Raw genomic sequence first — 25,341 nt, forward strand, 5'->3', positions numbered from 1 at the left:
GTGAAACACTGACATCAGTCAGAAGACAGGGTCTGACTTGTATGAGTCTGGCTGCTGTTTTGAGAAGGGCCTATTGGGGCAAAAGAGCTGAAGCAGGAGAAGTCTCCAATTACGTTGCTAAGCTAATATTGCCGAGATGTATCTGCAAAGAGAATGTACTCTGGGGACTGAACATAGCACTGGTTATGGTATCTAAACCATTTCTAGGGCACAAAGTATTCTGAATGTATTTTAAAATGGTTTAGCTTATACTAAGCCTTGTGTTAAGGTTTGACAGTTTTACAATTACCATTTTTTTTTCATATTCACCCTTAGATAGCAATGATTTGCATAAGAGGAACCTGTTGGTTTAAATACTTTTTCTTGGATAGTTTTGCATAATTTTAAGTGATTTTCTTGTTAAGCCCACTTAAAACTAGTTTTCATCCATAGTTTTGCATAATCTGCACAATAAGGAAATATTGAAAACCTATGAACTGGGCAATTCAGCAAGATCACAGAAACCATGTGTAGGGAGCTGCCTGTCAGCAAATGCTGCTAGAGATTCTGTAACTCTCAGGAAAGATCTTGCAGATAAGGGCAAAATTAATGGCCTAGTCAAGATTTTGTATAGGTTGCATATTTCTTGTGGGGTCACTGCTACCTCTAAAGAATCCAACTAGAATTATTACTTTGGAACACAATTTTCTATGCACCTGCATACTTCTTGTCTCCTCATCCAGATTCCCCCAAAACATGCCTCTGTCCAACTACTCATTGCCCTGTTGAGTGAGCACTATTGATTATAGGGTACTTCTATAGTATTGAATGATGGGGAGCTCGCAGGATATTCCAGTTGCCATTGCTACATAACAAATTACCTCCAAACTTGGTGGCCTAATATAACTATTTCATCTTGCTCATAATATTGTGGGTTAGGAATTGTAGAAGGGCTTGGGATGGCAGTTCTCATGGAGCTGCAGTCATCTGAAAGCTCAACTGAGCTTCATATCCAAGGTGGTTCACACACAGGGCTGCCAGTTGGTACTGTCAGCTGGGCTGTTGACCCAAGCACCTGCACATGAGCTCTTTATGTTGCCTGAACTTCCTCACAATTTGGCAGCCTTGGGGTAGTCAGAATCTTACAAGGTGGCTCAAGGCTCCAAATATGAGTGTTTCTGCATGTAAGATGGAAGCTTCATCATTTCTTATGACCTAGCCTAGGATGTCATGTGTGTCATTTCCATCATATTTCATTGGTCATAAGAGAACCATAAGCCCACTCAGATTCCCCCTGATGAGAAGAATGTCAAGGTCACATTGTAGAGGAGCATGTGGCATAGGTGATAGTATTAGGGCCATATTTGGAAAATATAATCTGCTATACAGGGTTAGTTATTAAAAATAGAATGTGTGAAGTCACTGAATTCAAGGTAAAGTATAGAGGTCACCAGGCTTTATTCAGAAACAAAGTAAGGAGACAGAAACTGCAAAATGTTTATACTCTTGCACTCACAAGAGCAAAAGAATCCAGGAAAACAGGGAATTCAATCAAGACAGGTTAAAGTTTCAATAAGGGCTTCGATCTGCATTCTACACTCTAGAACACCTTGCTAATGGTGTTGTTATGCCAATTCATTCACTATTCCACAAACTTTTAGTGAATGCCTACTCTATGCGCTGGGGACTATTTTACGTTCTTAATGCTATCAGTAAGTAAATGTAACAAAAAGACCCTCATGGACAGTGTTTTTTAGTGGAGTCATGACTTTAAAATAAATAATACTGCTTGGGAATTAAGTAAATGACACCAAGCTCTCTGCCTAAATGTGGACTTAGCTTAATGTAATTAAAAATAAATCTGTTTTGGCAGTGTTATAGCAGGATGGAAGCCATACTACCCACTATGCGGATGTCAGTCCTGGCAGTAATCTTAGCCAAGAGAGCTCCTTTTCCAGAATGTGTCAAACAAGAATGAAGGGGCAGGCTATTTAATCTCTGCTTCCAAATCATTGTGACACTTAACACTTTTGAAGAAAAAAATTGCCTCCAAACAAAACTAGCCTGTCAAGTAAGTCTTGCTTAGAGCAGTTGCTCTCCTCATAAAGTGTCAGAAACTTCTCCATGAGTCACTTCTTTTGTGTCTTGCATAGTCCCTATCAAAATGTAAATACCCCAGGAGAAGTGACATCTGGCCTTTACTAGTTGACACTTTGGGAAAGGAAGAATTATTTTAAAAATATTTTATTTATTTATTTTTTTAGAGAGAGGGAAAGTGGGGGAGAAGGAGAGGGAGAGAAATATCCATTGGTTGCCTCACACGTGCTTGGATGGGGGATTGAACCCACAACCCAGGCATGTGCCCTGACCAGGAATCCAACCAGTGACCTTTTGCTTTGGTAGATGACACTCAATCAACTGAGCCACACTGGTCAGGGCAGGGAAAAGGAGAATCGTTTTACAACAGCAGAGCAAAACAAAGAGCACTCATTGCGTAATTGTTCATTTTCTGCCTTTCCCACTGGTGCGTAAGCTCCAAGAGGTCTAGGACCATGTCTTTTTTTGTTGTTGTTCATTACTCTATTTCCAGAGTCCAGGACTCATAAAAGACCCTCAATAATGTCTTTAGAATGAAAGCAGAAGAGAAGAAACATGGGAAGGAAGGAAAGGAGGGAAAGAGGTAACTCAGGACAGGCAGAAAAGCGTAAAAAGCCTACTTAAAATTCTCGCACAGCATTTACCCTTTATTAACCCTATATGACAGTTAATGACCTCAGATATTTATTGAGCTCTTTCTATGCATACATGGGGAGGAGTGGTCTCTAGAGTAGGAGAAAGACAGAACACTCCCTCTTGCCCTCTTACCTCGACTTGATTTAGTTCTTTGAATTGTTATTTCTGTGTACTTCAAGAAAAACCTCATGACAACCAAGGCCAAGAAGCAGTTTCCTCATTGGGCAACTAACCTTTTTAATGTATGAAGCGTGAAGTACTCAAAACTTTCAGCCTTTGGGACTGAAGTATTCAGGATGAGAACTCCAAATGACCAAGTGACCAAGAAGTAAAACAAGTTTCAGGAAGATGCTCAGTTTTTTCCTAGTACTCCAGTTCAGTGACATCTGAAACCTTTAATGTGCATGCGATGATTCGCTCGGGGAGCTTGCTAACATGCTGATTTGGATTCAGTAGGTCTGGAGCGAAGTCTGAGATGCTGCAGTGTTAACATACTTCTAGGTGATGCTGATTTGCTGAGTCCAGGATCACACTGAGTAAATAGACAAGGTACTGGAGGTCTTCACCTCCACCGCCAGGTGTGCTTCTCTGCCCAGCCTCAGCGTTCCAAATCGGTGTCCCGCGCTTCCTAGGCCTTCCGCCTGGAGGGGAGGAGCCGGGGGCGGGGCGGGAGGACTGGCACGGACTCCGCGTGGGTCCTGCCAGAGAGCACCTCTGCACCTTGGAAAGGCTGCTGAGCGGCTGAGCTGCGGCGGCGCAGGACGGGGTGGTTCGGCAGGGCGCGGCCTCTGGGAGGGGGACAGACGACGCGCATCCCCGCGCTCGTTCTGGTCACTCCGTAGCCTCGCAGCAGCTGTGTGGCCCAATTGGCAATCCAGTCAGTGCTTCTTCCTCGCGCCCGCCTCCTCTTGTCACCTCCCGTCTCAGCCTCTTTGCTCAATCCCCTCTGAATCTACCGCCTTCCGAGCAACGCAGAAAGGGAGAGGTGGTGTGCGGGGCTACAGGAGGCGCCCTTAAGTGGACCCTGGCTCGGCATTGGGGGGCACAGGCAGCAGCATGGACACCAAGCGCTGCTTCGCCAACCGCTTCGATGACTACCAGGGCAGCCTGCTGGCCGGCCAATGTGAGGACGCGGTGGCACCGTTGGTCACCGCCACTATCGAGCGCATCCTCAAGGAGCTGCCCCCGCTCGGGGGCGGCGCTGAGGCCCGGGGGGCGGCGGCCGCGGCCAGCAGCTGCCAAGGGGGACTGTACGGCGGCGTCGCCGGGGTGGCCTACATGCTCTACCATGTCTCGCAGAGCCCACTCTTTGCTGCGGCCCGGGAGCGCTACCTGCGCTCGGCGAAGCGCCTCATAGACGCCTGCGCCCGCGCTGAGGAGTGGGGCGAGCAGGACGCCGACACCCGCGCAGCCTTCCTGCTGGGGGGCGCGGGCGTGTATGCCGTGGCTACGCTCGTGTACCACGCCCTGGGCCGGTCTGACTACGTGCAACCGCTGGGCAAGTTCCGGGCTCTGTGCGCCGTCTGCGCACCTGTCTCCTTCCTGGAGTGTGGCTCCGACGAGTTGTTTGTGGGCCGCGCGGGCTATCTGTGTGCTGCGCTGGTGCTCAAGCAGAAACTCGCCCAGGAGGTAAGGTAGCCCCGGCAGCAAGGTTGGGGAGGGGAGGATTCCTGCCGCCCTTCCCGGGACTCCAGGCACCAGGAGCAGCACCCCAGGCCATTTTCATCTCTTTGTTACTCGAAGCGCTGTCATTTCTTCACTCTCTTGATATTTACCTTTTGCTTTTGTCTGTTTCCTTACCAGCCCCCACCCCGCCTTTCACTCTCTTGTGTTGGGATTCCGCGTCTTTGCGCTGTCTGGGTTTTCCGCTGAACGTGGCATCTGCCCAGATGCCTCTTCGCCCAGTAGCTTTCTGGAGGCGCCTTCAAGTGAGATTTTAAACACCTTGGAAACGAAAGGGATTTCCCTTCCTTCCGCCCTCTTGTCAAAAGCTGAAGTACCCTCGAATGTTAGACTACTAGAAAAGTGAAGCAGTTTGGGGGGCTGATTATGCCATCATTGTTTCCATCACTAATGTGGAGGTCAGTTGCTTCTGTAACTCCCGGATCTGTAACCTAGAATAACTGCCCAGCTGCAGGTTTGATGTGCTTACTATTCAGGTCATCTCATGGCTCTTACAAAAATCATATCTGTTGGGGGCGTCCTCTTTTAAATACATAAATGTAGAAAGAATTGTATCCCGTTGTAATCAAATGTGTATTTTTCATTTTAAAATGCCTACTTAGGATTGTCAAAAAGGCAGCATACTTGACAGGGCAGGTTTTCAGATGAATAGCTTTCCAGTGGTTCCTTGAAAGTGAATTGGATTTCACAACCATATGTAGGGTTTTTTCCCTCTGGATTACCTTTGAATACAGTGTGTGGGTATTAGAAGAAAATGTGTTAGTTACTGTGGAGTAGGAAAAAAAAATTCTCCTAAGGATCATAGTAACTAGAACTGAGAAACTCTTTCATTCATAACCCACTGGAGCCTTTATTTGAGTGAGAGGTGTTTGAAGAAAAATTAAAGGTACACAGAGTGTTTAAATGTGTAATTAACTTAGATAACCTTTATAGAGGCAGACGTGATTTTTTTTTATTTATAGAAGGTGAGGTTGGTTCAAGTGAGAGAAAAGATTACTAAAGACTACACTGCACTAGCAGAGCGGAAGAGATCTGTGTGACAAAGTTTCTTGAAATAGTCACTCTGCCTCTGAATCACTATTATCTGTTAACAGTTTCTCAAGAGCCCTTCCAGTTGTATAAAACCTTTTAGAAGACCACAGGGCTATTTACATGTCATTTGCATTATATTTGCATCTGTTCCTCAGACCTTACTATCTGGCAGTAGGCAATTTTCAAATTCTTTTTTTCCCAGTTGTTCTCCTTAAACTTAACTTCTTTCCCTTTCAGTGCCACAGGGCCTTTTCTCTAGTATGGAATGGCAAAGTGAGAGACCCATCAGGTCATACAAGTGGAAACGGACCAGAAGGACTCCATTCTCCAAAACTAGGGTCCCAGTGACAGTCTGCAAGGCTGATACACTAAGGACAGTTGTTATTAAGACCTCTCTTCTGCCCTGCTGCCAAGCCAGATCTATCTTTTTATATTAATTAAGTTGAGGTGCTTTGGCCCCTGCTCCTAGGAGACAGAACAACTCTGAGGGCAAAGAGACAGTTCTTCACTGGAGCGAATCACCTAGTCTGTGTCAAGTCTCAGTTGGGGCAATCCATAAAGTTTAGGTTTGAAAGGAAGGGGAAAGGCGAGGGCTAAGTACACCAGGCTGGAAGCCTTTTGAAGGAAAAATACAACTCTTATGCACCATCTCCACCCCTTATGTGCTAGCCAGAATATGGCTTTGTCCTCATTAGGTGATCCATAAACCTTGATTAAATTGAATTTCGAATTTCTGTCAATTCTCTATAAATAATCTGTCATTATTTCCTGAGTTTGTTTACCTCCAATGTCATTTAGAGTCATTTTCCTCTGGCAGTTCTCTCAGTTATCATCCTGGTCTAGATCCTCCCCGCACTACTTGGCACATGTTTGGCACCTAATAGTTGAATGAAGTACAATTTACTGGGATTAATGCACTATACTCTGAGCTGGATTCTCTCATCAAAGCCATTCCTTAACACTTTTCATTATGTTATTTCTCTGCTCAACATTTTGCAATGCTCCCTATTAGCTTTTCTCCAGTGGCTTCTCATCTCACTCGCAGTTAGAACTAAGACACTGAAAATGGCTGACAAGGCCCCACATGACCCGGCCCCCTGCATATTGACTATATTTCTTGCTCATTTTGCCTCAACCACACTGGCCTTGCTGTTTCAGTCATTTACTGTCTCAGGTTGTTCCTTCTGCTTGGAAGACTTCTCTTAGCTATTTTTATAGCTAGCTTCCTGACCTTGCACAGGTCGTTAACTCCTTAATGAAGCCTTCCCTGTCCACCGTATTTAAAACTGCAACCCCATTCCCTGGCTTATGCCCCTTTCTTGCTTCATATTACTTATTCTGTTGATTTATGCCTTCTCCAATTAGAATGTAAGCTCCATAAGAGTAGAGTTTTTGTTTCATTACTTGTATTCCCAGCATTAAGACAGTGCCTAGTACGTATTTAGGTTCTCAACTTTCCTTTATTTGGTGTTGCAAAGTGTCTACTCTATGGCTTGCTTTATCATTCGGTTTTGATACAGTCTCATTTATCAATATGTTCCTTCATGGAGGTGCTTTTGCTGTTGTGTTAAAGAAAAACAACTTTCCTACTGCTGAGGTCTCAGTAAATATTCTTTGAATGAATAAATAAATAAATACTAATTTATTACAAATTTTGCCTCAGATCAGGCCTAACTATTAGACCAGTGCTTGTTCAATTTTAATGTTCATAAGAATCACCTGCAGATGTTATTAATAAAATACCAATTCTGTTTCAGCAGGCATGTGATTGGATCTGAGATTCTGCATTTCTAACAAGTACCCAGGTGATGCTGATGCTAGCAGTCAGGGACCATGCTTTGGATAGCAAGGCAATACATTGGTACATAGGTTTTAGCATTATACTAGCCACATTTGTTAAGGGATGCTATAAGATACCATCTTATGAAGCTTAATATATTTATTTATGAGGTTGTAGTTTAGCATAATGATTACTTTGTCTTATCATGCTTTCATTATGGAGATCCACAAGAGGAATTTCTCTCAGGATTTAGAAACAGGAATAGTTGTGCTCTTCCTGGAAATTGATTGAATTTTTAAATCATCAGAATGTATCATGTAACTGTGTTTTTTTACTTTATGCTGGCTCTTAAGAAGCAAAGGGCCAGAATTGTGGTCTTCATAGGCTTGTGGACAGTCCCTCATCACAGGTACTTTTGTATACTACCATTTACCTCAAGTTTATCTAATATTTTTCTTCCTTAGTTTACCCTTTTCTGAATTTTATTCCTTGCATTTGATTTTATTGTTTGTATTTAGGGTTATAAGATTCAGAAATGAAAAAAATGTGTGTGCTATGTAGAGAGAGACAGAAACAGAAAGAATCACCATATCTAGGTATATATTCCTTCCTGGAAATAATTAAGGGAAGTAGCATTGAAGGTTAGTCAGATATCCTTGAGCAATGGGCACTAAAATCCCCAAAAATCACATCATAAAAAGTTGTATTGAGTGTATTCTGTTTTCCAGAAATTGACTGAAATGTAGCAGGGAAAAGGGAGTTAGAAAAAATGGAGAAGGGATTAGGGGGTGGCCAGGAACCACAGTTAAAATAATAACTTTGCTACTGGGTGACCTTGGACAAATAATTTAACATCTTTGAGCCTCAATTTCCTTATTTGTAAAATGGATTAATAATAGCTTCCTCATTCACGTATTCTGTTATTTATTCATTCATTCAGTGAATGTCAGGAATTTATGTGTGCCAGGTACCTTGCTAGATGCCAGGATTAATACTGAACAAAAATTAATATAATTATACTGTTATAAGTGCTCTGAAGGAAGTGAACAGGAACTAACTGGGGACAGGGCAGGAGAGGGGAGGGGGTTTCTCATAGGTTAGTGAGGAAGGCTTCTTTGTGGCGGTGAGTTACTGGCTCATCACTGAAGCATAAGAATGAAGTAACTGCTTCAACAGCAGTCATTCCAGGCAGAGGGGACAGCAAGGACAGAGTCCCTGAGGTGGGAAACTGCTTGCAGATTTCAAAGGAGTGTAGGGGCCAGCATGGTTGGAGCAGAGTGAGCAGGGGCCAGGGTGATAGAAGAGTTCAAGACCAAGTAGGAGCCCTGAGCAGGGTAAAATTAGATCCTGGAGGGCCAAGTCAGTCACAGTTAGGAGTCTGTATTTGTTTCAGGTTTAAACAGGGGAATGTCTTCATTTTATTTACCTTTTTAAAAGCTCACTCTGCTTTTCCACATGGAAAGTGTATTGAATTGTAGTAAGAATGGTCATGAGGAAGACTGGTTACAGGGTGTCTAAACACCTTTTGTGCCAGTAATTCCTTTGTAAATCTAGTGAAACTTACAGTGCTTCTTTAAAAATTTTTTATTTATTGATTTTAGAGAGAGACACATCAATTTGTTTTCCACTTATTTATGCATTCATTGGTTGATTCTTGTGTATTCCCTGACTGGCAATCGAACCCCCAACCTTGGCATATTGGGATGACACTCTAACCAACTGAGCTACCTGGCCAGGGCCATACAGTACCTCTTATAATAACATTTTAGATGCATAAAGTAAAACACATAGGATTGCAAAGAAAGCCAATTATATGGACATTTGATTACCAAAAAATTTTAAAAATGTGTGATGCAGTAGCATATGTGCTTCTTTGATCACACATTAAATAACAAGATTTGGCAGCAGGTCTAGCAATTATGGTGCTTTTGAAACAGTGATGGGGTCAATGATATTTCAAGGTATCTTCAACAACTGCAGTATGATATGAATATATCTGTGATTTCTGTAAATGGCAAAGGTACAAGTAGTACTGGTGGTTTGTGGTCTGCATTTGTAATGAAAGGAAATGCTAAATTGTTTAAGTAAGATTTCAGAAAATATAGATGTGATTTTATTTTCCTAGCCAAAGGGGAAATTGTCTGGAAGTTGCTATGATGATTCACTCTAGATAAAATGCCCAGTATAGTATTTGGCAGATAGTAGCTGCTTAATGATCAGCATTATCCTGTTTTGTGCCTACTAACAGAAAATCAAAAGTGATTCTGAACATTGCATACAAAATTATACCCAATACAAGGAATCTATCTTCCTGCGATGATTTAAAAAAGAACTATTGCATAATTGTTAATTGGGCCCTCAATTTATTTCTAAAGCAGGTGGTTAGTAGCTGTGTAAGTGGAGATGCTTTGGTTTGCAGATAAATGAATATCCAATGAAAAGTGATCTAAATAATAGAAACATTTATTACCTCATTGTATAAGGGGTGTAGAACTGGGCCATTACAGGATTGTCTCAGCAGCTCAGGAAAGTCATAAGAACCCAAGCCCTTTCCAACCTTTTTTCTCTGCTTTTCTCTGTAAGAGCTGTAGCGCTCTTCAAGGTTGTGAGATGGCTGCTGTCATTCCAAGTTCCCATACAACTGAAATAGAATTGGAGGATGTGAGGTTTTTTTCTTGCATCATTAAAAAAAATCATACAGATGACTTTATCCTTGAAGAATTCCCCCTCTGTCTCATGGCCCAGCACTTGATTCCTGGCCACTTCTGGTTTTGGGGAAAGCTGGGAAGGCTAGTGTCCTTCGTTTCTAACCTGTATCATTACAGGCAGATTCTGACAAGAAAGAAGAAAGGAGAGGGGAATGGCTGTTGTGTTGTTACCAAAGTGTCTGTACCTTGGCAAGGTCTGTCTTGTGACCTTCCACTTCCTTGGCTATTATGAATTATGCTGCAGTGAACATGAGGATGCAGGTATCTCTTTGAAATCCTGTTTTTATTTCCTTTGAGTAAATACCTAAAAGTGAGACCACTGGATCATATATTAGTTCTCTTTTTATTTTTTGAGGAAATTCCATACTGTGTTTCCACATTGCCTGCACTAATTTATATTCCCACCAACAGAGCGCAAAGGGTTGTTTTTTTCTCCACATCCTTGACAGTACTTGTTATCTCTTGTCTTTTTTATGGTAGGCATTCTAACAGGTATGAGGTGATATCTCACTGTGGTTTTGATTTGCACTTCCCTTAAAGATTAGTGATGTTGAGCACCTTTTCATGTACTTCTTGGCTATTTGTATGTCTTATTTGGAAAAATGTCTATGATGTTCCTCTGCTCATCTTTTAATTGAGTTGTTTTGCTATTGAGTAATATGAGTTCTTTATTTATTTTGGATATTAACTTTTTATCTAAAATGTGATTTGAAAATATTTTCTCCTATTCCATAGATTGTGTTTTCATTTTGTTGATTGTTCTTTTTGCTGTGCAAAGCTTTTTAGTTTGATGTGGTCCTGCTTATCGATTTTTGCTTCTGTTGCCTGCACTTTTAGTGTCATATCCAGAAAATTGTCACCAAGACCAATGTCAAGGAGCTTCTTCCCTATGTTTTCTTTATGTTCTACAGTTTCAGGTCTCATGTTAAGTCTTTAATCCATTTTGAGTTAATTTTTGTGAGTGGTATAAGATATTGTTCTGCATATCATTATTCAGGTTTCCCAGCACCATTTATTGGAGACACTATCCTTTTCCCATTAAGTATTCTTTGGTTCCCTTGTCAAATGTTAGTTGACCATATACACATAGATTTATTTTGGGCCTTTTGATTCTGTTTCATGGTCTGTGTGTCTGTTTTTATGCCAATACCACACTGTTTTGATTACTTTAGTTTTGTAATACAGTTTGAAATCAGAAAGTATGATTCCTCCAGCTTCATTCTTCTTTCTCAAGATTGTTTTGGCTATTAGGAGTGTACTGTGGTGCCATATAAATTTTGGGATTATTTTTTCTAGTACTATGTTCAGTAGGGGTGGTGAGTGTGGGCACTTGTTCCAGATATTAGAAGAAAAGTATTCATCATTCATTGAGTATGATGTTAGCTGTGGGCTTCTTTTATATGGCCTATATTATGTTCAGATGTGTTTTTTCTATACCCAATTTGTTGAGACTTTTTATCATGAAGCAATGTTGAATTTTGTCAAATGCTATTTATACATCTATTGAGATGATCATATGATTTTTATCTTTCATTCTATCAATGCGATGTATCATCCTTGTGTCCCAGAGATGAATACCATTTAAAAACATGTTGTATGATCCTTTTAATGTTTTGTCAAATTTGGTTTATAGTATTTTGTTGACATTTTTAAATCTGTACTTCTCAGGGATATTGGGCTATAGTTTTCTCGTAGTGTCCTTATCTGGCTTTGTTATCAGAGTACTGCCGGTTTCATAAAATGAGTTTGAAAGTAAATGAGTTTGAAAGTGTTCTCTTCTTTTCAATTTTTTTGGAAGAGTTTGAGAAGGATTGGTGTTAATTTTTCTTTAAATGTTTGAATTCACCAGAAACCAATGTTCTTGCCTTTTCTTTTTTAGAGGATTTTTGATTACTGATTCAATCTTCTTACTTGTTATTGATCTGTTCAGATTTTCTATTTCTTCATGATTTAGTTTTGGTAGGTTGTATGTTTCTATGAATTCATTTCTTCTAGGTTCTATGGTTTGTTGTTGTCTCCCTATTCATAGGAGTTTCTTATGGCCCTCTGTGTTTGTGTGGTGTCAGTTGAAATGTCTCCTCTTTCATTTCTGATTTTAGTTATTTGAGTCTATTTTTTTCTTAGTCTAGTTAAAGTTTTGTCAGTTTTGTTTATTTTTTCAAAGAACCAATTTTTAGTTTTGTTGGTCTTTTCTATTTTATCCCTAGTCTCTATTTCATTTATTTCTGCTCTAATGTTTATTCTTTCTTCTGCTAACTTGAAGGTTATAGTTTTTCTTCTTTTTCCAGTTCATGGGGGTATAATGTTAGGTTGTTTAAGATCTTTCTTTGTTTTCTTAGTTTTTTAAAAAAATTATTACTGTCATACAAAGTAAAATTAAACAAAAAGAGGATACAAAAGGATATATAATAAAATGTCTTTTAGTGTAATTGTCATAATTTTCCTTTTTAGAAATATATTTGCATAAATATCTATAGTGGTATACACATAGACAAATGATCATATTGTGTGTGCATTTTTTCTGTAGCTTACTTTCTTGCTACTTTAGTACCTTGGGCATTGTAGCACATTACTGCATAGAGAGATGTCTCATTCTTTATACTGATTTGATTTAATGATTATACCACCACTGAATCATTATTGATGGACATTAAGTTGATTCAAAGTTTTTTTTTGCTATCAAAACCAGTGCTGTAAAGAATACACATATATATGTACATATAACATTCATCTTTCTATATACGTATCTTTGCCTTCTGTTGCAAATATACAGGGTCCAGCACAAATAACACCCCTTTTTATTACAAAATATTTTATTATAAAATCATAAGCAGGTACTTGTGTAACATAACAATATAACACTCAAGCAGACCATATGACATTTTAGGTGAAATTTTCAAATTGCTGTCTGTCTTGTATGAAACATTCATGTACCCTACCAACCACAATCAAGCAAGCCTTACTTCTGCTGAACCCTGTATATGTAGGATAAATTTTTTTTGTCTATTTCGTACCTACCATTTATGCTACTTATTCCCTGTACCTTTTCCCCCCTTCTTCTTCCTCCGCTCACTGCTGATAGCCCTCCATGTGATAAATTTTTAAAACAGTTGGTAAGTCAAAGTTTACAGGTATTTTTCACTTGATAGAGATTATCAAACTGGTTTCCAAAAAGTTTAGATCTATTTCCCTTTCCTCACCAGCATTTTGGGGAACTGTGTTCCCACAGTATTTTCAACACTGGGTTGAATTAGACTTTTTAACATATGACAAACTGATAGGTATAAAACAAAGATGGAGGAATGTAGGGTAGCAAATTACTCCCTTTATTGTTGCTTTCAACAACCACTTCAGCCTGAATGTCAGTGGTCTCTGTTTTGTAAGCAGCTGTGTGTGTGCACTGCATAAGTAAACCCTCAAGTTTGGCCTGAAATGACAGTAGATTAGGGAAGCAGGATTTTTTTATAGGTCAAGTCCAAGCCTGATTATAGAACTGCCAGAAAATGGTTTGGTTTTTTTTGGTAAGCTATAGCTTAGATCTTTTGTTACTCTTGACGTAGAACCCTGCGATTGCTAAAAGGATATAAGAACTAACACCAATTGTTCACTTATTGTACATAGTCTTGTAAGCATTTTAGAGGAATTGTCATTTAATACTACCAGCAATTTTATGGCATGGGCACTGCTACTATTTCCATTGCGGGGGGCTCCACCCACAGGGCCCCTCCCTGGCTGCCGTGGTTGAGAATAAGTTTACCAAGACGTGATCTGCTTGGGGAGGAAAGGTGGCTGATCTCTCAAAGGAGAAGGGCCAAGACCCTTTTTCTCAATGGGCTTTTATTGGGTTCATTTTGCACAGAAGTACAGGTAAAGCTCATTAATCATTGTCAGGCAGTAAGGATCAAACAATAGATAGTACACAAAGCACTACCAGGGCTTATTCTGAATCAAGGCCTGTTAGCTAAAGGGCTACAAAACTTTGGAAAACAAACTCATTTCCTGCTCAGATCCTTATCATTTAATTGAGGACATTCTTAGCAAAGCAGGTTTCACAGGATTTTATATATTCTTTCTTAGGCCTGATCACCTTGGGAACCTGCCCTTTCCAGCACAGGGCTGCACCACCCTCTGTCATTGTTTCAGGCTTAAGTCAGGCAGGGGAAGTAAGGCAGACAAGAGATTAGGAGACTTCTCACAGACAGAATGAGGACTCAGGCTATGTCAAAGCTGAGGGGTGAGTGTCCCTCACCTTCTTTGGCTATAGCCCCCCAAGTCCTTCCCTGGGGCCTGCGTGTGATCGTGCCTGTCTGAGGTCGTCCCTCCTTTGAGGACTCTTACCCATCATTGGCTAACTGATCCTGCACTGGGGGGCCAGGGAGGGTGAAGTAAAAGGGGCAGAGGTGGCGTCCCTGCCAGGAAGATAAGCTTTGTCTCCTTAGTGGCCGTATGGTCCCAAGGTCTCTCACTCAGCCTTAGCCATGGGGGATTACAGCTTCTGAAACTAGGCAGGGTGGTTCCCAGCACTCCATCATACCCAGTGAGGCAACTGAGGCATGGAGCAGTTGTGGAACTTGTTCCAAGTTACTCAGATAGTGCCAGAGGTGGTCTTCCATATCACATAGGCTGGTTGCCGTATCTATGCTTTCAGTTAGTGCTCTTCACACTTTAATGTGCACACAAATATCCTGGGGATCTTGTTAAAAGTCAGGTTTTGATTCAGCAGATCTGGGGAAGGTGCCAAGATTCTGCATCTCTAGCAATCCCCCAGGTAATACTACTGCTGCCGGGTTATTGAGCAGGCTGGTGTACAAAGCTCTGAATCACTATTTGTTTTCAATTTTATGGGGCAGCCTAACAACAAATTTGATTCCCATAAAAATTCATGATTTTAATTGTTTGTCCTTCATACTGAAAATGACTTCTTTCACAAATGCCAGAATATCAGCTCTCTAGTTTGTAGTTTATGGTGATGGAAACATTCACTGCCTGGTACATCTCCTTGCAGGATTAAGGACTCAGCATGTGAGTGAATGTGTGGATTTCTTTTTTCTGATAAGTGTAATTTTTCACTATATACAAAAGGATTTTTAGAATTTCCCTAAAAGCCCAAATAGATATCATTCCAACAGTTTTAAATTATTTCATAACGATAAAAGAAGAGACATTTTATTATAACATTCCTAGATCAGATAGAAAATATGATCTTGATGCTCATGGGACCATTCCATTTTAGAATCATTCAATTACATTTATTTGTATGAAATGAAGTAGTGCTACTCCTAACTCTAAATTAGTTTAAATTGAAGGTACCTAGACATTTTCCTTGTTATTTTTTTATTTAAAATTTGTTCTGATAGAATAATTTAACAAATCTAGTCAAAATAATTCCAATTTTCTTAGATATAATTTATCTATACCTTTTCATTTATTAACATACACTCCACTAAAACCTAAGCTTATTATTTGCATTGTAATTATTCAAAGAGAGCATGGTTTGTAATTTTCTTATTACTGAATAAATAAATTGGGGGAATAAAATAGGCATAGTAAAAATTCTTTTAAATATACTGAATTATTTATTTTGCCAATAATTCAGCCTCCAATTGGTGTATAAAGAGGTTGTTTTAGTGGAATTTCACTATATTTATTGATCTCTGAATGTGAAAATGATAGGTTGTATTAATTTCTTATTAACTTGGCTAATTTCATTTTTGCTAGTTAATTTAGTGAGTGGCTCCTACACAATACACAGTGGATTTCCTTCATGTGGCAGGGCAGTCCTTTAATATCACCATGTGGTGATGGCCTTTTGATAAATTGGCTGATAGTCCATGATGTGTTGAAGTAATTGTGTCTCATGATTCACTTTTACTAATGAATCTCTGACCTATTAATTAAATACAATGCCTTGGATGTTTGGTTTGTTTCAAGGAAAAATATGTTGTTCTCATGATCTATATATCTATGTGTCTATATCTATATAATCTTTTCCTAGTTATTTTCTTTATGGATTGAAGTTAATAGGCTCATTATTCTTGGGGTGACTGAATTTTCAAGTCACTTGATCCATTATTTATTTTAAAAAACTGAACAAAGAAGTGTTTGTGTAAGGTCTGATTTCCTTTCTTGAATAGCTTTACCCATTTGACAACCTAGACAAATGAATGACTTGGATGCATTAAGTGTGAGTGTTGCTACCTAGGCCATAAAGAAGCTGTTTCCTACATGAGAGGCAGTCTTACAGACTTCACCGGTGAGGACATCATCTAAACGAGAAATAGCAAAACAAATATTGGTCATAGCATTATGTGCAGTTAGCTGTTAGTGTGCCCATCTGCTGGCTCCATTGCTTTGCCTGGGATGGATTCCCTGTGCTCAGTGGTGTGTTGAACTTTGGTATCCATGGCAACCAAAGCATCACCAATCTCAAAGCAAGCACTATGGAGACCAGCTGAATCTCCACTCATACAGTGACTTTAGGAGGGAGATTACTAACAGATTTTACAGCTGTGTAAGGCTACAGACATCCAGTACTCAACCAGAAAGGAAGTATTGTCCTCATGAACATTTCAGTAACATAATATTGCTACCTTAAATGTCTTCATTCCTTGTGAGGTAAAGAGAATTGCACATGTATCACAGACTGCAACTTGCTGAAATAGGTAGGACTTTGAATGAAGGCATTAAAGCATTTGTGGTTAAATACAGAACATTCAGAGTCAGATAGCCTTGGAATGGAATCCAGGCTCCACCACAGTAGCTGGTTTACCTTAACCAAGTTACTTAGCTTCATTGAGGCTTAATTTCCTGGCCTGGATGTGTAATACAAGCAGCACCCATCTCATAGGTATGTTATGAAGATCCACTGAGAATGTGCATGTAATGTGCTTAGCAAAGGCTCCATTAGGCATAAAAACTGTATAAGTTAGCCATTACTTTATTAGTATTTTGAGTATTAGTATCATTAATGTAAAGTGAGACTCTGTGTGTTGACTAAAGAATATAAGTATGGTTTTCAGACATTCAGCCAGCCTGTGTAATGTTCCCTGTGGTTGTATTTAGAGCTGTTATGTCCCAACAGCAGGGCTTTGAAATCTTCACACAGAGACCATAAAAGGCTGGAGGGAAATATCCTCTGCTCTCTAATGCAGGAGATTAGGCTGAGCTGCTCAGAGAGACTATGTGTCAAAGTAAATTGAGTGGTTGGTCATCACCCTTGAACATAAAACTGTGAGTTACCCTCTGAGATTTGCTTCCTCCAGGGACAGGGCTGTTCTTGCTCTTTTTAAAATTTCAAGCTCTTGGTAGAGTTAGTCTAGGGATTGGCATTCTTGTGCCTCTAATCTGTACTCAGAGCAAATCACCTAATTGCCTTTAAGTGACTATAAATTGCTACACAGGTGATGTTTCAGAATTTCAAGGAATTTCAGTAGTTGTGTCCCTGGTGAAGTTACAACTTCAAATGAGCTTTCCTCAGCAAATATTTCAGACCATGTACATTTGGTAGCTTGTTTCAGAAACATAGTAATATAATTAAGGATTCTGTTAATTGTTTTTTCAGTTTCTGTGCCCAGAAACTATGTTTTTTTCATTAATGTACTTTTCTATTTGTATTTTAAGACTGTGTGGTATAGACTCTCTGTCAATTTTACAATCTTAAAATATACATTTTACTCTTTAGCTCTCAGCTCCAATTCATATTCATTTACAAGGGGGCCCTCCAAAAAATGGAATTATCTTCTGGAAGGTGGGCCCCTTGTAGTACAGGCTTCCCCCACTGGGTAAGTGTTCTAGGAACTCACCTGTATTTGTGTACCAGCTGGCATTGTTGTGAGAGGCTGGGTTTCGCTTCAGTAAATTTTTTTTTAAAATGTTCAGAGTGTTTGCCCATTTCATGATGGGTGATATACTACTGTAACTGCCCACATCACACTGAATGTTCAGCAGTTTTTGACCCCAAACAGCATGACCCCCATGCCCCACCCTCCCTATTCACCCAATCTCACCTTGAGTAACATTGTTTTTTGTTTCCCCACATAAAAAAAGTACTCAAAGGGAAACATTTTGCTGATGTGGAAGAGGTGAAACAAATGGCAGGCACATTAAAGCACATCAAAATCAATGAATTAAAAACTGTTTTGAGGACTTTGGCCAAGGTGGAAGTATACGTTGATATACTTTGCCTCCTTGCACAACCAAAAGAAGGACAACAGCAAATTTAAAATAAAAAAATCACCAGAACTGACCAAAAATCAAACTGTATTGGAAGTCTGAGAACCAATGAGTTGAAGAAACATTAATTCACACTGGTAGGAGGGACAGAGATGAGTGGCCGAGGGGGAGAGGACACATGACAAGGCAGTGGCTGGAGGACTGGGTAGGGGTGGTGGCTGACAGACTAGGCATGCAAGGCAGTGGTAGGCAGACCAGGGCAAGTAAGGCAGTGGCTGACAGACCTACCAGGTAGCCCCACATTTGTGCGTGGATAAACTGGGAGGAACAACTGGGGAGGAAGACAGACCACACAACCCAGGGTTCCAATGTGAGAAAGGAAGCCTCAAAACATCTGGCTGTAGAAACCTGTGGTGGTTGTGGCAGCAGCCTCACAGGACAGTTCGTTGGAGAGACCCACAGGGTCCTAGAACGCACACAAGACCACCCATTTGGAAATCAGCACCAGAAGGGCCCAATTTGCTTGTGGGCAGCAGGAGAAGTGACTGAAAGCTGGCCAAGAGCTGAGCAAATCGCATTGTTGTTCCCTCTCTGACCCCTTCCCCATAGACAGTGCCACAACTAGTGAATTGGTTACCCTGCCCTGGCAAATACCTAAGGCTCTACTCCTTACAAATAACAGCTGCACTGAGACAAAGAAATATAGCCCAAATAAAAGAACAATTAAAGGTTCAAAAGTAGAACTACATGATGAAGAGATAGCCAATCTACCAGATTCAGGGTTAAAAACACTGGTAATCAGGATGCTCACAGAAATGGTTGAATATGGTTGCAAAATAGAAGAAAAAGTGAAGGCTATGCAAAGTGAAATAAAGGAAAATGTACAGGGAACCAACAGTGAAGGCAAGGGAAACAGGACTCAAATCAATGGTTTGGAGCAGAAGGAAGAAATAAATAAACATTCAACCAGTACAGAATGAAGAAACAAGAATTCAAAAAAAATGAGGAAAGGCTTAGGAACCTCTGGGACAACTTTAAACATTCCAACACTTGAATCATAGGGGTGCCAGAAGGAGAAGAACAACAGCAAGAAATTGAAAACTTATTTCAACAAATAAGGAAAGAAAATTTCCCCAATCTGGTGAAGGAAATAGACTTCCAGGAAGTCCAGGAAACTCAGAGAGTCCCAAAGACATTGGACCCAAGGATGCACACACCAAGGCACATCATAATGACATTACCCAAGATTAAAGATAAGGAGAGAATCTTAAAAGCAACAAGAGGAAAGGAGAGATTTACCTACAAAGGAGTGCATATACGACTGTCTGATTTCTCAAAAGAAACCTTGCAGGCAAGAAGGGGCTGGAAAGAAGTATTCTAAGTCATGAAAGGCAAGGACCTACATCCAAGATGACTGTATCCAGCAAAGCTATCATTTAGAATGGAAGGGCAGATAAAGTGCTTTCCAGATAAGGTCGAGTTAAAGGAATTTATCATCAGCAAGCCCTTGTTATATGAAATGTTAAAGGGGTTTATCTAAGAAAACAAAGAAGATAAAAAAAACTATGAACAGTAAAATAACAACAAACTCATAACTATCAACAACTGAACCTAAAAATCCCCCACAAAAACAAACTTAGTAAACAGTTAGAACAGGAACAGAGTCACAGAAATGGAGATCACATAGAAGGTTATCAGTGGGAAGAGGGAGGGGGAAAATGGGGGGAAAGGTACAGGGAATACGAAGCACAAATGGTAGGTGGAAAATAGGCAAAGAACTTATATGTACGACCCATGGACACAGACTAAGGGCAGGGGGATGCTGGAGTGAGGGGGGTGCAGGGAAGAGGGGAATTAAGGGGAGAAAAAATGGGATAACTGTAATAGCATAATCAATAAAATGTATTTAAAATATAAAAAACTTGAGCAGTGCAAAAAATATATTGATAGGTGTATTGCATCAAATGGAGAGTACTTTGAAGATGATCAAAGTTTAAACATGTAAGAATAAACACAATTTTTTTAAAATCCCGTTTTTTGGGTCCCTACCCTCATATAACATGATGATAATAATGTTTACAACTATACTACTCTAATAATAAAGGTATAACTATGACTTCCTCTTTTCCCTAATAATTTGGTTTATATAGATATTTATTAGTTCTGCTTGTGATTTTCATTACTATACCAACTGATTCTAGGTCTTGTTGTTCTTCTTCATAAGGGTCTGTTACATTTTTCTCTGATCTGTTTCCTGAAGTCAGTGTTTCTCATACTCCATTGTGCATTAAAATCCCCAGGAGGGCTTGTTATAACACATGGCTGGGCTCCATCAGCAGATTTTATGACTTAGTAGGTATAGAATAGCACCAGAGACTTTGCCTTATTAACAAGTTCCCAAGGATGCTGCTGTTTGTTTGGAGCCTACGTTTTTTTGAACCACTGCCTTGGACTATACCCTTAACCTTTGCCAAATATCTATGAAATGTGGGAGGTAAATGAAAGCATATGGTGGTATTACCAAAATCATTATCACCACCAGAAAATAACTCAAAGTATAGGACTCACTATATGGCAGGTACTGTGATAAGCATATCTGTTTCAGGGGAGAATATTGTGACAGAGGTTCAATAACTTGTCTGTCATCACAGATGGCAAAGTAATTGAGTTACAGAACAAATAAGGGGGGCCTGGGACGATATACTATTATTGAAAGAAGCCCCCAGGTCCGTTATGTCCGCCGCCAGAGGAAAGACGTCTCTCAATGCCAGAGATTCATGAAAAGGAAAGGAAATGTTTATTTAATGCTATCTATACAACTTAAAGTGTTACAGGGTGCAGCCAAGAGGGGGGACCCCAAATGGGCATTTGAAATGGGGTCCAGAACTTAAGGTGTCCAGGAGATTTTAAGATGTCTCCATCCCCCCACCCAGGGTGTGGGTTGGGGGAAGGGACAAATGGAGCAAGGCCATTGAGATCTGTTTTGCATAGCAACAGCCTTGCAGCTACCCTCTGGCGTGGTCATTTAACATATCTATAGCCTTTGGCTGGTCGCTTAGATATGTTAAATAACTGTCATCATCTCTGAGCCAGGGGAATGGAAGTAACTTCCCCACCAACACGTGACTGGGGCAGATCCCCCAAGCTACAGCGCCTGCGTGGGAGCTCGGAGAGGATTGGCTCCAGGACATGGGCCACGCCTGCCCAGACTCAAGATGGCAGCCCAGTAAAGCTGGAAGGATACGAGTTCTGGCATGTGAAGCCGAGTGTGGGAGGAGTCGGAAATGAGGCTGCAGAGGAAGATTGGCCGCGGGGATTTAAAAGCCAGACTTGGCGGCCATTAGGAGAGAGAACTATGCGTCTTTAACAGAGTGGAGAACCATGTGCAGCCCTGAGAAGGAGAGCCATGTGCAGCGCTGAGGAGGTGAACCATGCGCAGCCCTGAGAGAGAGAGAGAACCACGTGGCTTTGACAGAGTGGGGACTCTCCCCTTCCCGCAGCCCTGAAAAAGAGAACCATGCTGCTTTAAGAAAGAGAACCACGCGGCCTTGACAGAGTGGAGACTCCCGCATCCCTGAAAGGGAGAACCACGAGGCCTGGACAGAGCGGGGACCCCCTGCAGCTTTAGAAGGGGGAACCACCACCTGGTTTTAGCAGAGATCCTGGTGACTCAGCCGGGGGTGCCGGGAACCCAGGGAGGTCTCCCAGTCGAGAAGGAGGACTAACTAAGAACCAGAGGGCTGCCTGAGCCATGGACTTCGTTTTCCTTCCCTGAGATACGGTACTCTGGACTGGGCAAAGGGGGAAGGAAGGAAGGACTGTCTGTTTGTGGGTGTTTTGGGGGACTTTGGGATTTTTGATAAAGACATTAGGTCACTACTTTAAGTTTGTATAGCATTAAATAAACATTTCCTTTATCCTTTTCACGAATCTCTGGCATTGAGAGATGTCTTTCCTCGGGCGGCGGACATAACAGACCCGGGGCCTTCTTTCAATAATAGTATATTGTCTCAGGCCCCCCTTGTTCTGTTCTGTAACAAAAGTAGTGACCTAATGTCTTTATCAAAAATCCCAAAGTCACTTAAAACCCCCACAAACAGACACAGTCCTTCCTTCCTTCCCCCTTTGCCCAGTCCAGAGTACCGTATCTCAGGAAAGGAAATAGAAGTCCATGGCTCAGGCAGGCCTCTGGTTATTCCCAGTTAGTACTACATCTCGACTGGGAGACCTCTCTGGGTTCCTGGCACCCTCAGCTGAGTCGCCGGGATCTCTACTAAAACCAGGTGGTGGTTCCCCCTTCTAAAGCTGCAGGGGTCCCCACTCTGGCAAAGGCACGTGGTCCTCTCTCCCCAGTCCACGGGAGTCTCCACTCTGTCAAGGCTGCGTGATTCTCCCTCTCAATGGCTGCCGCCTCTGGATTTAAGTCCCCGTGCCAGTCTTCCTCTGCAGCCCCATTTCTGACTCCTCCCACACTCGGCTTCACATGCCACAACTCATATCCTTCCAGCTTTACTGGGCTGCCATCATGAGTCTGGGCAGGTGTGGCCCCATGTCCTGGAGCCAATCTTCTCCAAGCTCCCACGCAGGCGCTGTAACTCGGGGGACCTGCCCCCAGTCACATCTTGGTGGGGAAGTTACTTCCATTCCCCTGGCTCAGAGCAAGGCCACAGCTATTTAACATATCTAAGCGACCAGCCAAAGGCTATAGATATGTTAAATGACCACACCAGAGGTTAGCTGTAATGCTGTTGCTATGCAAAACAGCTCTCAAAGGCCCTGCTCCATTTGTCCCTTCCCCCAACCCACACCTGGGAAGTGGGAGTGAGGACATCCAAAAATCCCCTGGACACCTTGAGTTCTGGACCCCATTTTAAATGCCCATTTTGGGTCTCCCCTCTTGGCTGCACCCTGTAACAATTGTACCCACATTTTCTGACTATAGAGCATCTCCTAAAAGTACACACTGTCAGGAGGAGAGTGAGCAGTACTCAAAGACTTTTGGAAGAATAGCCTGAACTGAACTCTGAAGCTCAAGGTGTATCTGAAGTTTAACTTAAAATTGAATAAAAATGACAGTACAGGAAATTGTCTATAATTGTTCCAAACTTCTAGTTTCAGCTTCCTGGAACACTCTATAAAGGTTTAGGTATTGGAGGTTCTTGAAACCTCTGGTGGTAGTGGGGGATTAGGTCAGACCACAAATCATAAGTACTAATTGCAAGTCAGTAATTGATGAAAAGTGGTTAAACTCCTAAACCTAAGCAACTAGATGATGGTCTTAGGTCAGGTCTCCAAAAGCCAACTTTGAGATGTAGATTCATTTGGAAGTGCTTCGGTAAGGAAGTGCTCCCAGGAGAAACCAGTATAGGAGTGGGGGAAACAGTGAAGGCAGAAAGCCAAGCAAAAGTATAATTTTAGGCTGTCACACCTTCTGTCTCATCTTGTAGAGGAGCTCTGGAGTGTACATTACATCTGAGAGTTTGTCCTGACTAGAGGCATGCTCTTGCATAAATAATTCACTATAGCTGGGGATGGGGGTGTTGTCTTCCAGGTACGTACAGCTCTGTTGTAGCCTAAAAATAAGGCTCTGTATAAGGCTGCAGGTGAAGGTGAGAGTTAGTAGAAGTAAAGCACATGGACACTGGGGGATGGATTCATAGAATCAATAGGAAGGATCTGAATGGATCTGGTAGGAATACCCACAGCTTCCATACATGTACCCTACAGACCTTATTAGAAGCCTCTAAGTTCATTTTCTTGCCAAATTGAATTAGAGTAGCTCTGGACTTTGAGGCCCGAGGCACTTTCAAAGATAGAGATAAGGTACTTCACTGAAAACAGCAGCACTACGTTCTGAATGGTGAGACATACTCCCTATCTGCTACCCCCTCACACACGCCTAGTTTCTTCCTCAACTCAACTCCAGTAACACTGGCAGACACCAAGTGGTAGGTTCTCAGACAGATTTAACAAACAGAACCACAAATACTCACATGTGTAGTTGTATCCTCTACCAATGCAAAATCATTTACACTGCCTTGTCACACTATAGTAAATCCCACCAATTAGCTAGCCCTCTTCCATGCCCAGAAATCCCAATGAGCTTTTTTAGGTTGAGAGACCCTTAAATAGGAACTGTCAGTTGAAAGATATTTGAAGAAAGCATCTAATGTGAAACACAGTGATCATAACAAAATAAACAAATAGGAAAACTGAACTTAGAGTAAACAGTTAATACTGAGAGCAGAAGAAAACTTCCTAAGTGCCCATATATTATTAATATTGTTAAGAAAGCAATCACTTGTATGAAATAAAGACAAGATAATATCGAAAGGAATATTCAGAGAACAAAAAACTCTTAGAAATTAAAAATATGTTAGGGGAAATAAAATAATTCAGTAGAAGGATTAGAATATTAAGTTGAGGAAATGTCCCTGAAAGTTCAACCATAAGACAATAAGATTGATAAAAGAGAAAGACTAATTAGAGGAACCTCTATCTTGTAGTCAGTCCTAGTAAAAGAGAACAAATTAAATGAAAGGGAAAAATTATGAAAAAGAACTCTGTTGGGAACTGCCCTGCCTGGTATCAGAAGCTGTAACCCCCACCAAGGCTAAGGTTGAGGGAGTGGCCTTGGACCTAAGCCAGCAAGGAGACAAAAGTTTATCTCCCTGACAGGAGCGCTGCTTCTGCTGCTTCATTCATAACTGAACCCCAAAGCTTGGTTGGTTAGCCAATGACGGGGAAGATTCCCCAAGGGGGCAATGATCTAAGACAGGCACAATCACGTGGAAGGCCCCCAAAAGAAGGACTTTGGGGGCTACGGCCAAAGGGGGTGTTGGACTCTCGCCTCTCAGCTTTGACAAAGCCTGAGTCCTCACTGTCTGCGAGAAATCTCCTAATCTCTGGGCTGCCTTACTTCCCTTGCTCCACCTAAGCCTGAAACAATGACAGGGTGGTGCTGCCCTGTGCTGGAAAGGGCGGATTCCCTGGGTGATCAGGCCTAAGAAAGAATATGTAAAATCCTGTGAAACCTGCTTTGTTTAGAATGCTTTCAGTTGAATGATAAGGGTCTAAGGAAGAAGTAAGTTTGTTCTTTAAAGTTTTACAGCTGTTTGACCCTGACTCAAAATAGGCCCTCAGACTTCCTTGTTATCTATTGCTTGATCCTTACTTCCTAGCAATGAGTAATGAGCTTTTACCTGAATTCTTATTCAAATGAAACCAATAAAAAGCCTCTCCGGAGGAGGAACA

At 41.2% G+C, this 25,341-nt stretch overlaps 1 protein-coding gene across 1 annotated transcript in view; it reads left to right on the forward strand.

Annotated features, from left to right (window-relative positions):
* Positions 1-3,768: 3,768 nt before the first annotated feature.
* The window catches only part of LANCL3 (LanC like 3), a 113,137-nt gene continuing 91,564 nt past the window's right edge, over positions 3,769-25,341 (forward strand). Inside the window, exon 1 of the mRNA XM_045860655.1 lies at positions 3,769-4,341. Coding sequence (XP_045716611.1) covers positions 3,769-4,341 — 573 coding nt within the window. The remainder of the gene's footprint in view (positions 4,342-25,341) is intronic.

This window comes from Phyllostomus hastatus, unplaced genomic scaffold (genome assembly GCF_019186645.2).
Source record: "Phyllostomus hastatus isolate PE091 unplaced genomic scaffold, TTU_PhHast_1.1 phas_scaffold_200, whole genome shotgun sequence".
NCBI classification, from domain to species: domain Eukaryota; kingdom Metazoa; phylum Chordata; class Mammalia; order Chiroptera; family Phyllostomidae; genus Phyllostomus; species Phyllostomus hastatus.